General features: G+C 44.0%; 1 protein-coding gene across 1 annotated transcript in view; it reads left to right on the plus strand.

Annotated features, from left to right (window-relative positions):
- Positions 1 to 15482, plus strand: part of plekhg4 (pleckstrin homology domain containing, family G (with RhoGef domain) member 4) — a gene marked incomplete at both ends in the record, with an annotated part of 74310 nt that extends 58828 nt beyond the window's left edge. Inside the window, 11 exons of the mRNA XM_080730090.1 lie at positions 7285 to 8636; positions 9160 to 9409; positions 9504 to 9593; positions 10777 to 11001; positions 12315 to 12485; positions 13166 to 13358; positions 13679 to 13795; positions 13956 to 14103; positions 14279 to 14355; positions 15111 to 15286; positions 15447 to 15482. Of these exons, the coding sequence (XP_080586216.1) occupies positions 7285 to 8636; positions 9160 to 9409; positions 9504 to 9593; positions 10777 to 11001; positions 12315 to 12485; positions 13166 to 13358; positions 13679 to 13795; positions 13956 to 14103; positions 14279 to 14355; positions 15111 to 15286; positions 15447 to 15482 (2835 nt within the window). The remainder of the gene's footprint in view (positions 1 to 7284; positions 8637 to 9159; positions 9410 to 9503; positions 9594 to 10776; positions 11002 to 12314; positions 12486 to 13165; positions 13359 to 13678; positions 13796 to 13955; positions 14104 to 14278; positions 14356 to 15110; positions 15287 to 15446) is intronic.
- Positions 15483 to 21965: the final 6483 nt, after the last annotated feature.

Here is a 21965-nt window from a genome sequence, read left to right on the forward strand (position 1 = left end):
TTGCACACACACTCCTTACCTGCCAAACTACAACCTCCAAGGACCCCCGGAGCTCCAGGGACCCCCAGGTCCCTGGGGGACCCCCAGATGTAAAAAATGACCAAATGTGCTAAACTGACCAAATGACCACCCCAACGGGGCTGCTCACGGGGAATTCCCGGGGACCACCGACTCCTGGTGCTCCAGAACGGATGCAAAAGTGGTGGCGCCCCCAGTGGAGGACCCCCTACACTGCAGCTCACATAAAATGCCGTAACTCCGGCTAGGAGCGACCGGGACAGCCGGGGCCGGTACCTATTCGTCCGCCATGGCGGTGCGGAGACCCCACCCCTCATTTCTCACATGGCCCTCTTCTAGCGCCACCATGAGGCCGATTCTTGCAAAACACATTTTTGGACACTGCTCCTACAATTTTTGCCCTAAAATCACGCAAATCGGTACACAGTATGTCTACACTCATCCCATCAACATGAATCTCTCCCATATAGCGCCACCTCCAGGCCGATTTTTAAAAACACATTTTTGGACACTGCTCCTACAGATTTTGCCCTAAAATCACGAAAATCACTACACAGTATGTCTACACTCATGTCATCAACATGGATCAGGAAGATTTTGGCAAAACAAATTTTTGCCCTATTTGTGGAGATAAGTGACCTACGGTCGCTTATCTCCCGATTAGGGAGTCTTACTGGTTAACAGCAAAATAGTACAATTATACAATAATAATTATACAATAATGCTAGGATAACACAAGTCCTAAAGGTTTTAAAAGTCCTTTGTTTCCATTGTGGTCCTGTGTAATATTTGATTCATCGAGACATTTAAAGACATACAATAAATCATCAACGTTAGTATCAATTAAAGTATGTGTTCTGTTTATTGAAATGTTTCCTTATACAAAAAGCAGTTGAGGATTGAAAACGGCACAGGATTGACAGTTGGAAAATAAGCCACAAGACTAAACAAACAATAGAAGAAATAGACAAAACCTCACAAACAAAACTGAAATAGAAATAAAAACTAAACAAACGCATAAAAGAAAGGCTACGCTTTTAAACAACAAAGGAAATATCTTTGAAAGAACATGAGACATTACTTTAAACTTCAGCTGAAAAAGAAATCTCTTTCTCTGCTAACCCCCACTGCTCTGGTCCAGCAACCATGGGTCAACAGTCAACACTAGAAGACTGACAGCTTCCAGTGGCCAGCATTGGAACACTGTAAAAGAGGCAGTGTTTATTTATTTGTGTGGTTATACTGGTCAGCGGCCAGTGGTCAGCATTAGAACACTGTGGTCATACTGGGCAGCATTTTTGAAGACTGCAGCTTTGTATGTGCTCTCAATTTGAAGAAAGTTTTGTGGCCTGGGTTTAATTACTGATCAGTAAGATTAAATCATTTACACGCACGCATGCACGTACACACGCGCGTGCGCGCACACACACACACACACACACACAGAGCATCAGGATGTCTGTTCAACAGCAGATGGTGTGGTATGTTTTTGTTCAGACAGAGGGTATATTCATATGAGGTATTGATCTATAGTACTGATATGACAACTGCAACAGTCTGCATGCAGAGCAATTATTGATCAAGGACTGGACCCTGTGTGTGTGTGTGTGTGTGTGTGTGTGTGTGTGTGTGTGTGTGTGTGTGTGTGTGTGTGTGTGTGTGTGTGTGTGTGTGTGTGTGTGTGTGTGTGTGTGTGTGTGTGTGTGTGTGTGTGTGTATACAATTAAATCCTGTTGACTTTAACAGTCCAGGTAAAACTCCAGTGCCAACACTTCCTCCCCCCTCCTCCCCCGCCTCCTCTCTCTTTCCGGACCCCCTCTCCTCTCCTTTTGCCTCCTTCTCTTTACGTACCCCTCCTCCCTGCCAGCTTTCACTCCACTGCCTTTGTAGTCGTGGTGACAGTGCCCCTCACCCCACCCCCCTGTCTCCAACCCATGCTGGTGTGTGTGTGTGTGTGTGTGTGTGTGTGTGTGTGTGTGTGTGTGTGTGTGTGTGTGTGTGTGTGTGTGTGTGTGTGTGTGTGTGTGTGTGTGTGTGTGTGTGTGTGTGTGCGCGTGTGCGCGTATATATGTTGGGGTCCCATCTGCTATTTACCCTGCTGTTTGGCTGTGAATAGAGGAGGGGAGAAGGAGGAGTCTCCCGTGAACGTCTGAGTGTGTGTGAGAGAGAGAGAGGAGAGAGAGAGAGAGAGAGAGAGAGAGAGAGAGAGAGAGAGAGAGAGAGAGAGAGAGAGAGAGAGAGAGAGAGAGAGAGAGAGAGAGAGAGAGAGAGAGAGAGAGAGAGGGAGGGAGGATGAGTTTTTCAGTTCCTTGTCCTGTCTCAGAGAACCACAATCACTCTACCAGAACACACTCACTACTAAGGTAGGAGCTAACACATGCACGAACACACACACTGACTTTGGAGTGCAGTGAGGTTTTGCTGTTGAGCGACTTTGTAAAACTCTCAAGGTTGGTGTTGTTGGGTGTGTGTGTGTGTGTGTGTGTGTGTGTGTGTGTGTGTGTGTGTGTGTGTGTGTGTGTGTGTGTGTGTGTGTGTGTGTGTGTGTGTGTGTGTGTGTGTGTGTGTGTGTGTGTGTGTGTGTGTGTGTGTGTGTGGTCAGTCGGAATGCTGGGTTGACTGGCCCCCTCCTTTATGTCTATTTCTTTTTCACTCTTTATTTGGACTTGTCCAGAGCCCTCTCTCTGTGTTTTGTTTTATTTCTTTCTGTATGTCTCTTTCTAATGGGAATGTGTCAGTAAATGGGAATTGTTCATATGAAATAATGCTAGCATTAGCCACAGTACTCTGTCATTACTGTGTGTTACTGTCTTGTGCATATTTCCTTCAATGGGTTTTAAAGCTAGGAGTCCTCCTAACAGGTTAGCATGTGAATGTTAACCACTAACTCATGTAATTATTGTCATAAAATAAATCAAAAACATTACAAAAATAGCACTTTAGAAAGCTGTTCACTGAGTGCTGGACCTTTGTATAAATGGCAATTCCAGTGGATGGACGACAATCAGTGTTGAAATACTTTCTTCCTCTACATAGTCTAAACATCGTCTTGTTGCTTACTTACTGCATTTAACCACGACAATGACATGTTCCCAGGCTAGCCAATGTTCTGTTTGTTGTTGGTGTAAGTGTTTTAGGTAAACCATAAGCTTTAAAATATTAACTGTAAGTCACTGTCACTTTGTTTGTGTGCATGTGCATTACTCTATTGTTTGTTGTGTGTGTGTGTGTGTGTGTGTGTGTGTGTGTGTGTGTGTGTGTGTGTGTGTGTGTGTGTGTGTGTGTGTGTGTGTGTGTGTGTGTGTGTGTGTGTGTGTGTGTGTGTGTGTGTGTGTGTGTGTGTGTGTGTGTGTGTGCATTACTCTATTGTTTGTTGTGTGTGTGTGTGTGTGTGTGTGTGTGTGTGTGTGTGTGTGTGTGTGTGTGTGTGTGTGTGTGTGTGTGTGTGTGTGTGTGTGTGTGTGTGTGTGTGTGTGTGTGTGTGTGTGTGTACGTGCGCGCGCTGTTTCTGGCTGACTGCTTGTCATACTGATCATTCTACTGATGCGTCTTGATCAGCACGCTTACTGAGCACGCTTAGCAGACGCTGGTTCCCATGCCTTACTGACAACACACACACACACACACACACACACACACAGAGCCGAGCGCTGTACTGTAGTAGTGGAGGAGATATGTTGACCTCTGGGCTCATTAAATAATGTCATGATTTAGATCTCAGATGAACCATGATAGAAATATTAAAGACTGTAAATGTAGGAGAACAGCATAAGCTGTCTCTCTCTTCCGTTGCAGGTCAGGACCCAGGGATATTAGGTTATCTCAGGGGCGTCACAAGGGGGGAAAAGTGGGACTTGAGAAGCCCCCCCCCCCCCATCCCCTCCCCCCTATGAAGAACATTCATGGGGGGCCCACAGTGAATCCTTGTCCCCAGGGCTCAGAATTTGCTGCGACACCCCTGGGTTATCTTGCATCAACATCAACAACTAGCACAATGGAGCATCATTTCTGCTTTAACCACTTTCAACCTGGTGTCTTGGTGTTGGGCACATAATTATGTGACATTTTTCAATGAATTTCTAATTTATTTATTAACTGCAAAAAGCATAACGTTCACAATGTTATACGTTTGTAGATCTGCTCTTGAAAAAACTGCCTGCTTACAATCATTCGGTAACGTGAAATATCTCCTGTAAATCATATGCATACATGCGTAGATTATATCATAAGTTAATATTTGGTGTTCGGAAATAATATTGGCAACATTCAAAAGCTATTTGCTGTCCGTAGAAAAGTCTAAACGTATTTCCAGTCTCATCTTGGCTATCAATGGTAGAGCAGGTTATAGATTTGTGTCAGCAGTAGATGTGCTGAAAGTGTTTTAACAGTGGTGAATTAATCTCATCCTGACTGGCGGTTAGTGTTGTGTCATTAAATGCTAGTGCAGGCTTAGCAGTGGATTTGTTCCACATAATATCAATAGATGAGTCTTCTAAACTGTATGTCTAGCCTGAGTTCATCAGAATCATGTTCCATAATCCACAATGTAGGAGGTGTAGAACTCTACATGTCACTAGTAAGTTATTTTCTATGATATTTTGCTCTGTAACGGTATCTTAACTGCTGTGCTGCTTTTGGTGACTGTATTTCCAATATACCAGTAAGACGCCCTAAGGGCAAGAAGCGACCTCGCCCTTTCTTATCTTACTGATTTAATCTCTTCGTCAAATTTGCATTTGCGCTCGTCTAATGCTATTGGCCACTGGGAGCATACCAGTACTAGCCTAGCACAGCTAAACAATCCACCCATGTTAACACACGGTGGGGATGTATAATGCAGTTAGTGAGCTGCATTAGTATATAGTCTGGCTATACCAGTACAACCACAGTCTTCTCCTGTTGGCTACTGTATAACCACAGTAGTTGTGCCTTACTCAACAGCACTTTAATTGTTGTTCATACTGGAGGCAGGCATTGGTGTTCTGGTCACAAGTTCACTGGCTGAGTTTACACAGCTAACACAACCAGCAGCACATAGAGGTTAGCAATATACAGGACGCAATGTAAGTGTGTGTGTGTGTGTGTGTGTGTGTGTGTGCACGCATCGGGGTTAAGTTCACATGCCTTTGCACTGGCCTGTCAGGGCAAGCATTTAAAGTTTACCTCCAAAGTACTGGTGGACTCATTGAAAACAGTCTTCATCTCTCTCTCTCTCTCTCTCTCTCTCTCTCTCTCTCTCTCTCTCTCTCTCTCTCTCTCTCTCCTCTCTTTCCCTCTCATTCAGTAAAACATTCTTGAGGTGTCTAAGTGATGAGGTCATCCCTGGCCTCGTGTCAGGACACGCCTCTCCATCTCTCTCTCTCTCTCTACCTCCAACTCTCTTTGCTCTCTCTGTCTTTCAGTCTCTTTTAAGGTTCAGCTCAGCCCCCTCCCGCTCCTCTCTCCCTCATTACTCCACTACCGCCTCCCTTCCGTCTCGCTCTCCTCAAAGGCTGACTCCTTTGTGGCCCCACATCCCCTTCTCCCACACCCCCCACCACCACCGGCCTTGATCAGAGCCACTCACCCATTCCCCCGCCACACACACACACACACACACACACACACACACACACACACACACACACACACACACACACACACACACGCACACGCACACAGTTCACTTCACACTTCCAAGCATTACTCATGGAGTCTCTGATTGAGAAGAGTGGTTGCCTTGGTGAATGAGTGTTTCAGAATGTGTTCTTGGTGTTGGAAGTGAATACTTTTACGTTTATACAGAGAACATATACTTTATAGAATATACAAATGTTTATAGATTAATAGATTTTTCATTGGTCTGTTGGGAAACTCACATTGTCACTTAGATATATACCCACAAGCCCCACAACAAACATAGTAGAACCTCATGGCATAGTTGACCATAGCAAGAAGGTCCTGGGTTTGAATCTCACTGGGGCATTTCTGCGTGGTGGTGGTGCATGTTCACCCTGTGTTCGTGAGAAGACAATTTAGGTGCATGCTTTTTCCAGTGCCCTTGAAAAAAAGACCCTGGCCTCCGATCTGGAGCTGATCACCAGGCAGGCACTGAAGAATGGCTGCCTGACTGCTGTAGGATGTATTAAATGCAGAAGACATACTCTAGGTATGCTCTAAGATGACCTGTATTATGGTCATATTCAAGGGACTCCACAATCAATGCATATTTACATGCACACCAAAAAACATAAGTGTATGCCCAAGCGATGCATAGCCAAAGCTAAGCGAATCATCAATGACACTAACCACCCCAGCAACAATCTGTTAACACTGCTACTGTGAGGCGATACCGCAGTATCAATTCCCAAATTAACTGACTAGTTTCCATAACCAGGCAATCAGGCTGCTGAGCAAGTGCCGAGCCCTGCCACACATGTCTGTACATTTTTCACCCATATAACGAATTTGAATACTGGCCTACCTGCTGCACGTTTTACCATAATCCTGTTCTATTACTCAATGCGGCCACTAAATGGCCATGTCAGTCACCATGCACTCACACCAGCAGCAACAAGAAGCAACGAAGCAGCCTGCTTTCATTACCAGTGATAGTTGGACTACACTGAGTGACATGGAGGGGCGAGACGCCTGGTTCTCAAAACATAAGGCTGAGAAAAGCTCCGCTCTATTATCTAGTATTTCCAATACCTGCCTGTGTGCTCTCCTGTCAGGCAAGGCTACTGGCATCATGAGCTTCCTGGAGCTGGCACTGGACCACAACAAACTACATGATAAATATAGCAATATTATGAAAGTTATTATACTGTATGTGAATTGCAACAGAACATAGGAGTAACATACTTTGACAAAGGGGAGTCTGAAGACTTGTCCCTGCACGGAGGCTCCTGGATATTGTTTAAAATATACACTTTTGTGAAATTAATCAATATTTCTCCCCCGAAATGTTATTAGAAACTATTTATTTGTACTGTTTAGGTAAAATATAAATTGGCTTCCAGACAAAGTACCATTGCTCACAACACTTCCTCAAAACATAAGCAGTCCACAAGCTGGCTTGCAGCGACAGGGACCAAGGCTTAGGTGACCAGTTTTTAGTGCAGTTTGCACTCATTTACATTTGTACACTGACCTGTCACTCACTTTGTGTATACCAGACCGGTGGGCACCGGCCTACTCTACTCAGTCGGCCAACAATGCAAATTGGAACGGCATACAGAAAAGCTTTTCTTGTAGGTGAATGTGTTTGTGTTCCTCTCTCCACAGGCCTATGGCTGGTCTTTAGCCGCGATGCGACGGTTGGCTGGAGTCACTATGGAGGACTGCAGTCAGCCAGAGAAGTGCCAGGCTGTGATTGGCTGTTTGGAGAGCAACCGTCAGCAGCATCCGCCAATCCCAGATGAGGAGTTTGAGGAGATGCGTTTGTTGGCGGCTGAGGTGGGCCGGGAGGCGGGGCTTAGCCAGTGGCACTTTGCCTGGTCTAAATGTCAGGAGGCCAAACGGACGTTTGAGAAGAAACTTGACACTGCGCTCAGGACACAGAGAGACTCCGCCCACAGACGCCTCTCTGAACCCACCTGTGGCAATCAGAGGGGTTTAGACTCGGTCTCCAGCAATCAGGCGTCTACGGACTCCACCCATAGCAGCCAAAGTAGTATAGACTCTATCCAGACTGCCCCAGACTCCATACCTGGCAACCAGAGTTTTTTAGACTCCACCCACAGCATCCGGAGGGGATCAGACTCCATCAATAATAACCACAGTAGCCCAGAGTCCACCTATAGCAACAGTTCAGACTCCACCCAAGGCAAGCAGAAGACTGCAGAGTCCACCCATAGCAACCAGAGGAGTACAGAGTCCACCCATAGCAACCAGAGGAGTTCAGAGTCTACCCATAGCAACCAGAGGAGTTCGGACTCCACCAATAGCAACCAGAAGAGTTCGGACTCCACCCATAGCAACCAGAGGAGTTCGGACTCCACCCATAGCAACCAGAAGAGTTCGGACTCCACCCATAGCAACCAGAGGAGTTCGGACTCCACTCCTAGCAACCAGATGAGCGCAGACTCCATCCATGGAAACCACAGTGCTCCAGACTCCAGCCATAGCAAGCAGAGGAGTTCGGGGGCATGGTTCTGTCGCAGGGCATTGTCCGGGGTGTGGGGAGGCGGCAGGGACAGATTCTCCACCTCCACCTCCTCTCCTCCCTCTACTACCTCCTCCCCTTACATGAGCCCTCACGCCCCCCACCACCTCCCCCGTAGCGTCTCCTCTGGGGACTCGTCTCCTCGCTGCTCCTCGGTCAGCTCGGCCGCCTCCTCTCCTACTTCCTCCCTGGATCGCACTCTCTCTACTCCTCCTACCTCCACTCCTTCCTCCTGCACCTCCCGTCGTCCGTTCCTGCGTAAGGCTCAGAGTCTGGACTGTCCCTCCACCCCGGATGTCCCCCGCTATGGCGGGCCGTGTACGCGGGGCCACGTGGGTGTGGTCATCAAGGGGTTAGAGGTCACCAGCACCGAGGTCACAGACCGGCCCCTTACCCCCCGGCATGCCTGGCCCAATGGAGAACGGATCAGGACCGACAGCCATAACGCCACACCGCCCAGAGCCAAGGGAAGGTGGGTAACATACACTGTATTTATTTATAGCCGTTATTAAGACCATATGCTATGTTTATGGCATCCATATGTTGTGGATAATAAAAGCCACAAACAGATTTAGGCTCTCTGGATTGTATGGATTGTAGGCATGTCAATTAGTAAATGGAAATTGTACTGTAATCTGTATCAATAATGAATCTCCAAGTACAAAATTGCTTCATAAAAACAATGTTGGCGTAATTAATTCACAGAAGAATAAAAAAAAGTATGTATAGTTTGGCAAGTATGACTTTCCCACTCATAAGTTTCACATTGGCATTTACCATTTCCTGGTTATACAGACTGGTTATGCTGTGTTTATGGCCTGAGGTTGAGATTGTGTGACATCATAGCAGCACGAGATCAAATTGGTTTAATTTTGAGGGTACATACCGTGGTCTTCCTCCATGCCAAGAAAACAACCTAATTGTTATGAACCAACACAATTAATGAATCAACATTATTAAACAATTAGTTTTCTTTTTTCTTTTCTTCCTGACAGTAAACTGGGTCACATCGTTGATGAGATGTTGTGTACGGAGCGAGAGTATGTGCGGTCGCTACGGTACGTCGTACAGCATTACTACCCAGAGATGGAGCGCTATGACCTCCCTCAGGACCTGAGAGGGAAACGATCTGTGATCTTTGGAAACCTGGAGAAGATCCTGGACTTCCACCAGCAGTTCTTCCTCAGAGAGCTGGAGGCCTGCCACAGTCACCCTCTCAGAGTGTCTCACTGCTTTATCAGACATGTAAGAACCATGAAAACACAGAGACACGTCTAACAACTCTGGGTAAGATGTTTATTCACTGTTCATTTTGATGTTTGTTCTTGTTTATTTTCAGAAGGAGCAGTTTGGCCTCTATGCTCTCTACAGTAAAAACAAACCAAAGTCTGATGCTTTGCTAGCCAGTCATGGAAACAACTTCTTTAAGGTATGAACCAACACGCACACACGCACGCACGCACGCACGCACGCACACACACACACACACACACACACACACACACACACACACACACACACACGTACGATTTTACAATGAATGTTCAGCATGTTTCAACATTTAAGCAAATTATTAACTAATTAATTAATTAATGGCATTGCACCGACATTATGCAAGAAGACATTTATTGATGATCTCACAAAAGATAAGTACCTGTACAATCACAAGCAGAACGCTTATAGGTTTGGGGTTTGTTTGTGTTTTTCTATCTTTTTGTCCATTTTAATTCTGGAGGAAACACCTCTCTCTCTCCCTTGCTTGCTCTCTGTCTCTCTCGTTGACTGTCACTGTGCCTTTACTCCCATATGGTGCTGCTATTCGTGCATCAAAGATGCATGTGTAGACCTGTTCTCCCAGAGAAATTTGCAGCACCCTAGTAACATTGTCCTCTGCACTTACTTATTGGCAGTGTGAATCTTACCATCTGCCAGGTGAATTAAGACAGGTGAATTAAGACAAAGTCTATAAATTTGCATGTCTATGGGAGCGTGCTACGGGCTACCACGGGCGTCGGGCGCGCTCCCCACCAGTGAGTGTACAGGTTGTCCGAGTGAATGGGTGAGCTACTGTAACTGTAATTGTAATGTAAATCTGGCAGAGTGCTCCTCATTACGGCTAGTGATGGGCAATCCCGTTCATTTCAGTGAACGGATCATTTTGTTCACGTTCACGTAATGATCCGTTCAAAAGATTTGTTCAAATGATTCGTTCATAGCGCGATCGTCCCGTGAAAAACACAATCGCGGGAGCGTTTTTATTACGTCGCGAGTACAGCCCGCCGTCGTGTCCCGTCTGCTGGCCGGGGCTATTAGGGGGAGGGGCGGGGGTGTTAACGAAAGTGTGAACAACCCATTTCAGGGATTTGAACGAATCGTTCACGAGTCATGCTAATGATTCGATTCTTATGAACGAATCACTCATGAACGACACATCACTAATTACGGCTGGGTGCTTCAGCGCTGCACCGCCCACGGTAACGGCGCCCACACACACACACACACACACACACACACACACACACACACACACACACACACACACACACACACACACACACACACACACAGAGTAAGCTGTTTATGTTACATTATGCTTCTCTCTCTGTCTCCAGTTTAAGCAGGCAGAGTTGGGTGATAAAATGGACGTAGCTTCCTACCTGTTGAAGCCCATCCAGAGGATGAGTAAGTACTTCCTGCTGCTCAACGAGCTCATCAAGGAGGTTGACCTGGCTCAGGAGGTGGAGCTCACCTCGCTCAGAGCCGCCGCCATGATGGTCCAGTTCCAGCTCCGCCACGGCAACGATCTCCTGGCCATGGACGCCATTCGAGACTGTGACGTGAGTTTCTCTTCTGACTGTCAATGACCTTTACGTTGCAGGTTGCTACTTGCTAGATAACCGTTCACTTTGCACTGGAAACCCGCCCAAAAAAAGGGTACCCATCATGCGCTTTGTTGTGCGTGGAGGTTTGTGCGGGACAGTTCTCGCTGTCAATGCGTTTCATTGGGAACGCACACATACAAAATCTTTTTCTGCCGCTTGGAGCGGGGAGAAAAATCTTCCATGTGCGCGAGAGAGCACCATGTGCAGCCAGTGAGAACAGCTGCACTCATTAATATGGAGCGGAAGAACATCTGCGTCAGTGTGTAGAGGTCTTTCACAGGTCCAATTTTACCTACCCGAACCCAAATGGACCCGGGGGGGACATTAACGTATTTGACAGTCAATCAATACGGACTGGAATAATAAATCCATGTTTTCTTTAGATGTGTAATCTTTCTTCTTAGCCATTGTTAATGATAATCCACTGTTAATTTATGTCGCAGCAGAGCATATTGTCTTGTTTATCATTAAAAGTAGTGCCATAGTTCCTGACAAGTCACGTGACGCAGCAAGGCAGCTCGCCTCTCACTGGCCGGAGGAGAAAAAAGGGGGGTGATTGACAGATGTAACAGCCAATAGCCGGGTCCATTCGGGTATCAATGGAACCGCCGATGTCATGGTCAGAGAGCTGGGACCCGGGGCATACGGTAGTGGCTCCGACCCGGCTCCGAAGTAACTACTTGTGAATGGATCCCGGGTAATTTCGGTTCTCTGACCTACCCGAAGACCTCTATCAGTGTGCTTATGCTTGTGTGTCTGGTGGGATTCAAGTGTTTTAATTTGTACATGTCATGTATGTATATTATTAGTTTATATATTTCTATGTGTTTGTATGAGTAGTTTCTGAGAGCCGTTTTTGTGCTATGATTTGCTCTGAAATCTGACTTAAAATATTCTAGAAGGTTCTCACAAACTGTTTTAGAAAAAGGCAAAGCCATTTGGTTGAAAACAGCCCTTTGAAGTATCTTGCTTAGAGAGGGAGGTTTGTTATGGGTCTATAATCGCTTAGAACTGCACCATCTAATTACCGGTAGGCTTCTTCAGTAGGCTACAGCACCTTTGAAGGCATCAGGAAAAACTCCTATTTCAAAGAGATGTATTAATAATAATTTGAAATACTATTGACGATCTTCTTAATGATTATGTAAGAAACTGGGTTATTGCTGCATTATTGTCTGCCTTTCACAGCTTCCACACTGACTTGACTGAGCAATACATCATTGTAAAATGAAATTAACATGTAATACTCTCTGTATGTCTGTCTCAAGGTGAATTTGAAGGAGCAAGGCCAGTTGGTGAGACAGGATGAGTTCACCGTCCTGTGCGGCCGTAGGAAATATCAGCGCCACATCTTCCTGTTTGAGGAGCTAGTTCTGTTCAGTAAACCCAAACGCATTGAAGGAGGGCTGGATATTTACGTCTACAAACACTCCTACAAGGTACCAAGGGATTTCTTGTAAATATGTACACTTGGAGTGTTTGCTGTTATCCATGGTTAATGGTTAATAATGATATCATATTCATACAAATCATCATTCCAGTGCATATCACAAGCCTTTTATTTTAAAAGGCTTGCCGTTAAAAACAAAATGTAAACTTAACTGGGGGTGTTAACCTTATATGACTCCTGGTGCAAGTCGCAATGTCAGGCGACGAGTGAGATAACAGATAGGGCTAAGTGAAGAGTCACTTGTATAACTATTATGGTACTGTGTACCAAGCTTCCCATTCTTCTTCTCTCCATATCACTGTTGCCAATTGGGAGCGTGTATCTGTGTTTTTGGATTGGAAATTTGTCTAAATATTGGATTCAGCGGAATGTAATTTTACCACCCTTTTTTACTACTGACATCACATCACAATAATATCCATTTGAGTAGCTCTTTTGTGATACGATGTTGGAAAATAGGTTAAAACAAAATAGCTTATTCTACTGGCACCTCAAATACGAATGGTAACATTATGTGACATACTGTATGTGACTGATTACCAAAATAAAGCCAGTTTATGATTAAAATAACAGGCTTACCATCTCGCTTCCTAAACTATCTTGTTTATTACTACCAGCTATCACCCATACTAAACTAACCAATCAATCAATTCTACCCTCCAACCTCAGACAGCAGACGTTGGTCTCACAGAGTCATCGGGTGACAGTGGGCTGAGGTTCGAGGTCTGGTTCCGCCGACGAACAGGCAGGATTCGGACAACAAATCAAACCTATGTCCTTCAGGCCACAACATCGGAGATAAAACATGTGTGGACTGCAGACATCGCACGTATCCTCTGGAACCAGGCCACACGAAACAAAGGTAGAGACACTTACTGTGTGTGTGCGTGTGTGTGTGTGTGTGTGTGTGTGTGTGTGTGTGTGTGTGTGCGTGTGCGTGTGCGTGAGAGAGAGACCCAGACAGTCTTGTAGTGTTGGCCTCTCTGCAGCACCACTGGAGCGGTTGAGAATGCCTTGTTCAAAGGAACCTATCCCCTCTACTTCCACCTCATCGTGTTTCTGTCTCTCCAATTGGTTGTTTGTAATATTGCTGATCTGGAAACCTTTTGTGGTTGCTAAATTCTTACAAAACCCCTGTGTGTGTGTGTGCGTGTGCGTGTGCGTGCTTGTGCGCGTGTGTAGAGCTACGTACGCAGGAGTTGTTGTCAATGGGAGTGGGCAGTAAACCGTTCCTAGACATCAAACCCAGTGATGCTGCCATCAATGACCGAGCCATAGACTACATCATGAAGGGCAGAGGTAATGAATTGAATTATTCACTTATAATACCATGTACTGTAAGGCATTGCATGTAATAATTGGGGCGAGTTGTGCATGTTGTGTTATTCTGTTGTTTAATTTGTTATTGTGTATGTGCCTTTGTGCGTGCGTGCGTGTGTGCATGCGTGTGCGTTTGTAGGTGCACGGACAAGGGCATCTATCGCGGTCTCTGGGTTTGAGCACTCCAACCCGTTTAAGCGATCTGCTGTGAACCATGTGACCCCCGACCCCAACACCTCAGGGCCCTCGTCCTCCTTGCTGGGACCCCTCAACCTGCACATGTACAGGTAAACACATCCCCTCAACCTGCACATGTACATGTATAGTCTCTGTACTACTAGTATCCCTCTGGTTTCAGTTGTAGAGAGCACCATTGGCTGCTCAAATGTGCATTAACCAATCAATTGTTGGAGTTAGTAATTGTAATTTGAATCCACCCTCTCCTGTTTGTCCTTTCAACAGTCAGAAGCTCCGTTCACCTCAGCCTGACACCTCCTCCTGTATCGAGGAAGATGAGACCAGCAGCCAGCCCTCCATAAGTAAAGACACACACACACACACACACACACACACACACACACACACACACACACACACACACACACACACACACACACACACACACACACACACACGCGCGCGCACACACGCACACATACACATAAACACACACATCCTAAATCTTCACATCAAATAAACAGGGTTCCCACGGTCATGAAATTCCTGGAAATATTTTGAAATTAGAAGAAAAAAAAATCCAGTACTGGAAAAGTTTTGGAATTGAGCAAGGGTCCTGGAAGGTCCTGGAAAAAAATAGCTATGCATTGTCTTTGGTTATTGATTTTGTTAATACCTCTGAAATTAAACATGGGCCAAATTGTCAAATATTAGAGGCAGAAATTGTGAAAATAGCAGATCTAGATAGCTCCCAACGCCTCGCAACGCAGATCTGCTATTTTCACAATAGAACCGTGTTATACAAAATTCCTCAACTCTTAGTGCTCATCAGGGTGCCGGGTCCCCAGTTCAAATATGATTATTTCGGGGGTCACGGCCTGAAAAGGTTGAGAACCACTGGCATACATACACTACCTGTCTTTGGGCATTGCGCATCGGAGTAAGCGACTCGTAATTGAGCTGAATTATTGTTATATAGTCCTGGAAATTGGGCTCAATATTCGGGAAAAGTTTTGGAAATTAATTGGTAAAAATGTGTGGGAACCCTGAATAAATGTCTCCTAAATCTCCCTCCTAAATGTTCTGTCTCTCTCTCTCTCTCCCTCTCTCCCTCCAGCTACAGAGAGTTCTGGCTCGTCCCGGTGTCTGTCTGGTTCTGGTTCCAGTGGCTCAGACAGTGGCTGTGTGTCTGCTCACCTGCAGGAGGCGCTGTGTGAGGAGGTGGGCTCTCCCTCCTGCACCTCCTCCCCCATCGACCACAAACCACCCCTCAGCAGCCGCTACATGTCAGCGGTGAGTACTGATACACCCTGTATCAACCCCGCAGAGACCAGCACCACAACATGCACTATTCCTTTGCATATAGTCGTGAGTGCTTTAGCCATGTGTTACACTTTGGTGAAAATATACACATTTTTGAGTATAACGATGTGTGTGTTTGTATGTATTCCAGAAGACTCAGATCATTGGTCCTGCCACTGTAGTGTGACTGCCAGCCTGCTGCCGGTAAGTCTCACTGTAGCCTATGACTTTCATTAATATATGGAAGTCTTTAAGACTTTCCATTTCAACGGTTGTCATAATGCTGTGGGATTAAAACAATGTGGAAATCTAATCTTGTTCTCTTCTTGCCTCTTTAACCCCCCCCCCCCCCCTTTCTCTCTCTGCAGGCATGATGCTTGGTCACCCTGAGTTACCCAAGAGAAAAGCACTGTTTCAACAAAAAGACACTTTTACTTTTATACTATTAAGGAAAAAAAACGTTTAAATATTCGTACACAGTTGTTATTGTTATTGTTTTGTTTTCTTCCACAAAAGTACTGTTGCAGTAGATTCTGTTTCATATCTATGATATGTAAATAATATCAGTTTGTTAGTTAAATACTCAGTTTGGAATATGTTCTCTTGACTAAAACTTCACAAAATGGCTGCCAGTCAGACTTCAGTACATTAACAGCTTCTGTTTTCAGTTCAGTTCGTACCTCAGAGACAAAGACCATAAGCTTCTTTTCCTTTTGTGTTTTATGTCACAGGTTGTATGGTTTGGATTTCATACAAACTAAAATAAAACTGCTAAATGTTGCCACTTGTATTACGTTGAGCTTCTTTACGTGGGGCATGAGGGAGAAAAGACAGGACAGTTTGAAATATGTTTTCTTTGTTTGACAGTTAATGCTATTCGTCTCTGTAGGACCTCTGTAGAGCCTCTGTTTCGGTCTGTCTACATTTCTATCAGCTAGGACCTGGTGATTGACATTAGGAAAACTCCCTTCTCTCCTGTTTCAAGAAAAGAACTTAAAAAGTTCCTCCAGTAGATGTAAATACTAGTCTATGATGTTACAGGTTCTGTTTTGGATCAACTTGGATTTAATAAATATGGAACCATGAGGACTGAATCAATTATTTTATTCTAATAGAATAATTTCTAGTGAATGATTACCATGACGATAATGTCTACAATACTGTGTGGTTACCATGGTGTGGGTTGAATATTACATCTGTGCGACATTTCTCAGTAAGTATCCTATATCATGATCCATTTTAAACATGATCGATTCATTGAAAACATTTGTCCTTGGTTAGGGTGACTCATGCTCATACTTTTTGTCATTTATATTTTATATTCTTTGGGAAAAGAAGTAGAATGCAATACATAAATAAAACACAGCCCCTTTACGTATGAGTCACCAGAACCAAGGACAGGTGTTTTCGATGAGTCTTAACATGACTAATTGAGTTTTAAGTTATAATGTGTTGTAATAGGGAGGGGTGTGTCTTATAAAATGATTATCAAATATCTAAATTCTGAATCAAGCTACTTACTGGGGGGTTCACAAGCCTGAGTAGACAATAAAATTACCGATTTTTTTTTATTTTTTTGTGAAACATCCCTTTAAGGGGTTAAAGCCTGAGATGTTTACATCAGGCCTTAATGTATTGACCTAAATATGTGCAAACGGTTATTATAATCTAGAGTATACAGAAAGTCCAGGAGCCTGGGGCAACCAGAAAGGACAGCAAAACAAATACATTTGTTTTGCCATAATTATGAGCAGAGGTAATTGGGTGGTGACTTCTGACCGACTTGAATGAGCTCTCTGGGGGCTTATTGCTTTGGGCCCCAACTTCCCCCAAGTGCTTTACTTGGGGGAAGTTGCATTGCCTGTTGATAAAACGTACCTCTGTATGAGGCGTCTTTTTGGTTCAGCTTCTGAAATTAAGGGTGTCTCTTCATCCAATGTTCTAGAGGCCCTTCCTGACCTTTGCCTGACCTGGGCCTGACAGGCCCAATCAGAGATCCAGCTCTGTATGTACAGTAGCCCAGTGATGGGGAGCTACTCTATGGTTCTTGGTTGATGTTAAGAAAGCACATTGAGCTCAAGCCAGGTGCTGTGTTTACCTTTTTTAAAGTCCTTGTCTTTTTGATGATGAAACAGGAAATATTCTGGAAGATTATTCGGTCCATGCTTACAAAATGGGTAAACAGGCACTGATCAGTTGCGCCACACTGTTTACTAATAAGAAAGTCATAAAGATTACTGTAGTAGATAATGTTTGTTTTGTTAAATCTTTTTTAATCACAAACCAATCAAATAGTAACACATGAAATAAACATCAAATAGTTTAAAAGTTTAGACCTTGTGTTTTAGGTAAGGAAATTGTGTCAAAGATGGTGTGCCATGACCCTGAGCTATCCATGTGCGAAAGTTTGAGTCTGTAGAACCAACCATGTGCTGTGAGACCCCTGTCATGCAATTCGGGCCTCTGCTTCAATTAGTTGGGATGTTAACACCATAGACACAAACAAAACAGAAAAAGTACAAAACTATGGCACAACCTCTTTAAAGTAAGTGTACAGTACGAGTAGGCCTACTTAAGTAACATCTTTGCAAATAAAAGGAAATTCTATTCTTCATGTTTTCTTTTTGTTCTTGTAGTTCCTTTTCATTTGCATGAGAGAATCTGTTCTTGAGAATACCAATTCATTAAAGCCTGACACCCTATATAACAAAAATAGCCGATGTAGAAGCTCACAATATGTTTCATTGTGAGCTGCTAGTTCTTCATTGCACGACACCGGTCTACAACATCTATAAATCAGGCAAAAGGGCATAGGGCCTAGCCTATTTTTGAGAATTTTCAATTATAATGACATGCCCAAAATAAAATAGGGACGCCATGGTTAATGCGGTTAAAATCATGCTGCCAACCTCAGCCCAGTCAGCAGTTTTCCTTGGGTTTCTAACTTTTTTGAATTCTTCCTCCTTCTGGCACATAAACAGTGGGGATAGAACTGTATCAGGCTGTCTGTGTGTCATGTAGTCAGAACTCTCTTGTCAGCAGTAAAGTTACTATGTGCTGCCCTCTTGTGTCCATTCAACAGCATAACAGAGTTTGACAATGTGTATGTGCTAGGTTCTTTCTTTCTTTCTTTGGGCAGGAACATAATTTTTTCATTGGTTTTTATAGTGAGTATTACCACTATTGTAGGTAGCCTATATTAATATACATCTTCACTGTATATTCGATCCTCAGAGTTAATGTATCCATTTTTAAGCATAGAATTTATAAGTGCTTACAATTGTTCACAGGTTCACAGTGTGTTCAGCGGACTCTGTGTAGAAGCAGATCTCTGGCCATCCAACAGATGCAACAGAGACTCATTACTGGATACCAGAGACCTGGAAAACATAAACATGGGTTTTAAAGTTGCAATCCATGACTTTAAAGTCCTACCCGGGGTGTGAACCCGGGTCCCGCACACAAGCACCATACTACGAGGGACAACACAATATCTATTGCCAACCAGTAGTAGTGTGTGTGTGTGTGTGTGTGTGTGTGTGTGTGTGTGTGTGTGTGTGTGTACATGTACTGACCTGTGTGTATGTTGTAGCTGTTTCAGATGTTCCTCTTGTTCCTTCAAAAGCTTTGATTGCTGCTGGACACACCTGGCCTGGTTACCTACACACACACACACACACACACACACACACACACACACACAGATTTGAGATTATCCTGCGATGAGGTGTTAATGTTATACTGACATAATGTGATTATGCTGATAGGTCTATTATGAAAATGTACTATGAGATAATTAATATATACAGTAAGTACAGAATAATATAGTAAAATATTACCATATTACTGTACTGTATTATCATGTAGTACCTGTAAGGACAGGACTGTGTTTGATGTTGGATCGTTTGAGTTCATAGTTTTCCTTCAGTGCTAAAAACAGACGCCTCTGCACACACACCTACAACAACACATGAGACGTGACATATTATTATTTATCTGTCTAATAATTTACTTATTTTCATATTGTACAGTAGCATATGCAGATATGCAGATAGGAAAACTTTAGGGACAAGTGAGACACATAGGACAGGTGAGACCCCAGGACAAAAATCCACTCGTCGTAGACAATTTGCCCTCCTGGCCCCCAAACTGTGGAATAAACTCCCTGTCGCACTTAGAACAACAGACTCACTCCCTAGCTTCCAGCCGTGGACTGAAGACTCACCTCTTCAGACTCCACCTAAACCCATAGCACTACTGTAACACTCAATGACCATACATGAAGCTAGTTAGCATTTTTTTTAGGTTTTTAGAAATGTTTTATTTTTATTTTTGAGCGGTGGTTACACCGTCTCCTATACGTGGCCGTGTGTGTATGCGTGTGTGTGTGCGCGTGTGTGTGTGTCTGTATGTAGCCTGCAGGCCTGCAGTACCTTTTATGACCACACATGTTAAGGGAGGGGCGCTGTTGTTCAGGCCAGGCCAGACCAGGCACACACACACACACACACGCACACACACACACACACACACACACACACACACACAGGGGGGAAGGGGGGGGGGGGGGGGGGTAAACCACCGCTCAGTTCACACGGGTGTGATTTTTATTAGGTGCATGGTCTACCTATGTAATTGTTTTTTCTAGATTGATATTCCTATGCATTTGTTATATTGTTGTTGATGTTCTGACATATTATCTTGCTTATTATAGTGATGTGTTATCTCTGCTTATTGTAAATCGCTTTGGATTAAAAGCGTCTGCTAAATGCCTAAACTGTAAACTGTAAACTGAGACACAGATGGGAGAGGAGAGACAGCTATTTAACCACATGTACTCTAGGGTCACTATTCTGGGCATATTAGGTGAACATAGGCAAATATTCAGCAAAAATGGCAGATCGACAAGCTAGCGTTGTCACATTTGTAGAGGGAGAATCGATGAGGCACATAGGAGACCAGACAATATTCTAGGTGATGATGGTTATGCTTAATGTACATGATATCATGGGGAGAAGTACAGTAAGTACGGTAGTTCTGCCAGGAGCACAAGGCAGAGATCATAGTTGTAGCTGATTCAAGGACAAACTGAACCATAACAAGATAGACTGTAACATAAACAATAGCTATCAGGCCTAGTGGAGACATCTAGGCTCTTACAAGCTGCCAAATATCATATTGTATTGTAGGTATTATAAGTGATGGTAAAATTTAAAGGTAAGATATAAGCAGCCATATCATTTCTTCCTCAGGTTCATGTGGTTAATTATTGTCACCATGTTGTTGTTTTTTAAGTCAGTTATTAGGCTACTATTATTATTAGTTGTTGTTGTTGTTGTTGTATTTTATTAAAGGCGATTGAATAAGCAACAGTAATACTGCTTACCAGCTGCTCCTGGCTTTGGGCCAGCTTCCTCCTCAGAGTCACCAGTTCTCTGTTCCGAACAGTTTCTTTAATACCTCCACCTGTCTCTGTCTGCATGTCTCTCTGGGTCTCTGTTTCCCTTGGCCGGTCTGTGTCTCTCTGACAGGGGACAGCCAGCCTGGACAGAAGGTCATACGCCTGTCCTGTGTAGAACACACCGGCACAGAGTCAAGATGCTGGCCTTGGATCGTTTGCTGAAGTTGCTGAAAACATATTTGGAGTTATGTACAGATTGTACACCTTCAGGAAGATTATCTGGTTTATTATCATTATATTTTCTGCAGCTACATTTATAGAACATGCACAGAAAAAATATTATCAGAAAAGAGAAGGTCTGCACAACATGACGATACTAACCATGATACTGACATGACACTGACCATGATGTGCATTATAGGTATAGAATAAGTATACATTCTATTGTGCTCATTTTATTTCTCATCTTCTAATGTAATTTCTGAATGAATGTTTAGTAGTGTGAGCTGGACCTGTTGCACATCCAGAGCCGATTGTGGTGTTAACGTATAACATTGATTTATGTATAACATTAACATCACACCCCCACACCCTTTCCTCCTCCCTTTTAAAACAAGATATCTATTTGACCCTGGAGCTGCGCAGTACCAAGGAATGTGGGATGGAGGTGTAGGGAGAGTGGTCCACTCCAGTATCGGTCAACCAGGTCCAAGAGAACACGCAGGGTGGACGACAGAACAGACACACTGAGGGGAGGTTTGGGGATGAGTACAGGGCTGGGGTCACGGTTAACATCTGGTTTGGGGTCAGGGTTAACATCTGGATTGGGGTCAGGGTTAACATCTGGTTTGGGGTCAGGGTTAACATCTGGTTTGGGGTCAGGGTTAACATCTGGTTTGGGGTCAGGGTCAGGTTTCTGTGGGGAAGTCTTCAGTTGGAAATCACTGTCTTTGTCTCTCCAAGCGGAACTCTAAAACAGAAACACATTGGACTTCAGTCAACACACTTCACTCTACAATTACAATTTTTCTTTTTTGAGCATTTGTTTCGCTTATCCAAAGTGACTTACTAGAGCGAAATAGTCAACATCAAGGACAGGATAATTGTTGAATAAGTAAAGTGTTAAGAAATACATTTTAGTGCTTCAAGGGGAAACAAATGAAACAAGAAAACTAATGTACATAGCTCTGCATAGTATATCTAGCATCTATCATAGATAAAGTAGTAGGGGAGGGCTGGGGGTGAAGTGAGTCTTAACTCTTAAGATGT

The sequence above is a fragment of the Nannobrachium achirus genome, assembly GCF_963921795.1.
Source record: "Nannobrachium achirus genome assembly, chromosome: 7".
NCBI classification, from domain to species: domain Eukaryota; kingdom Metazoa; phylum Chordata; class Actinopteri; order Myctophiformes; family Myctophidae; genus Nannobrachium; species Nannobrachium achirus.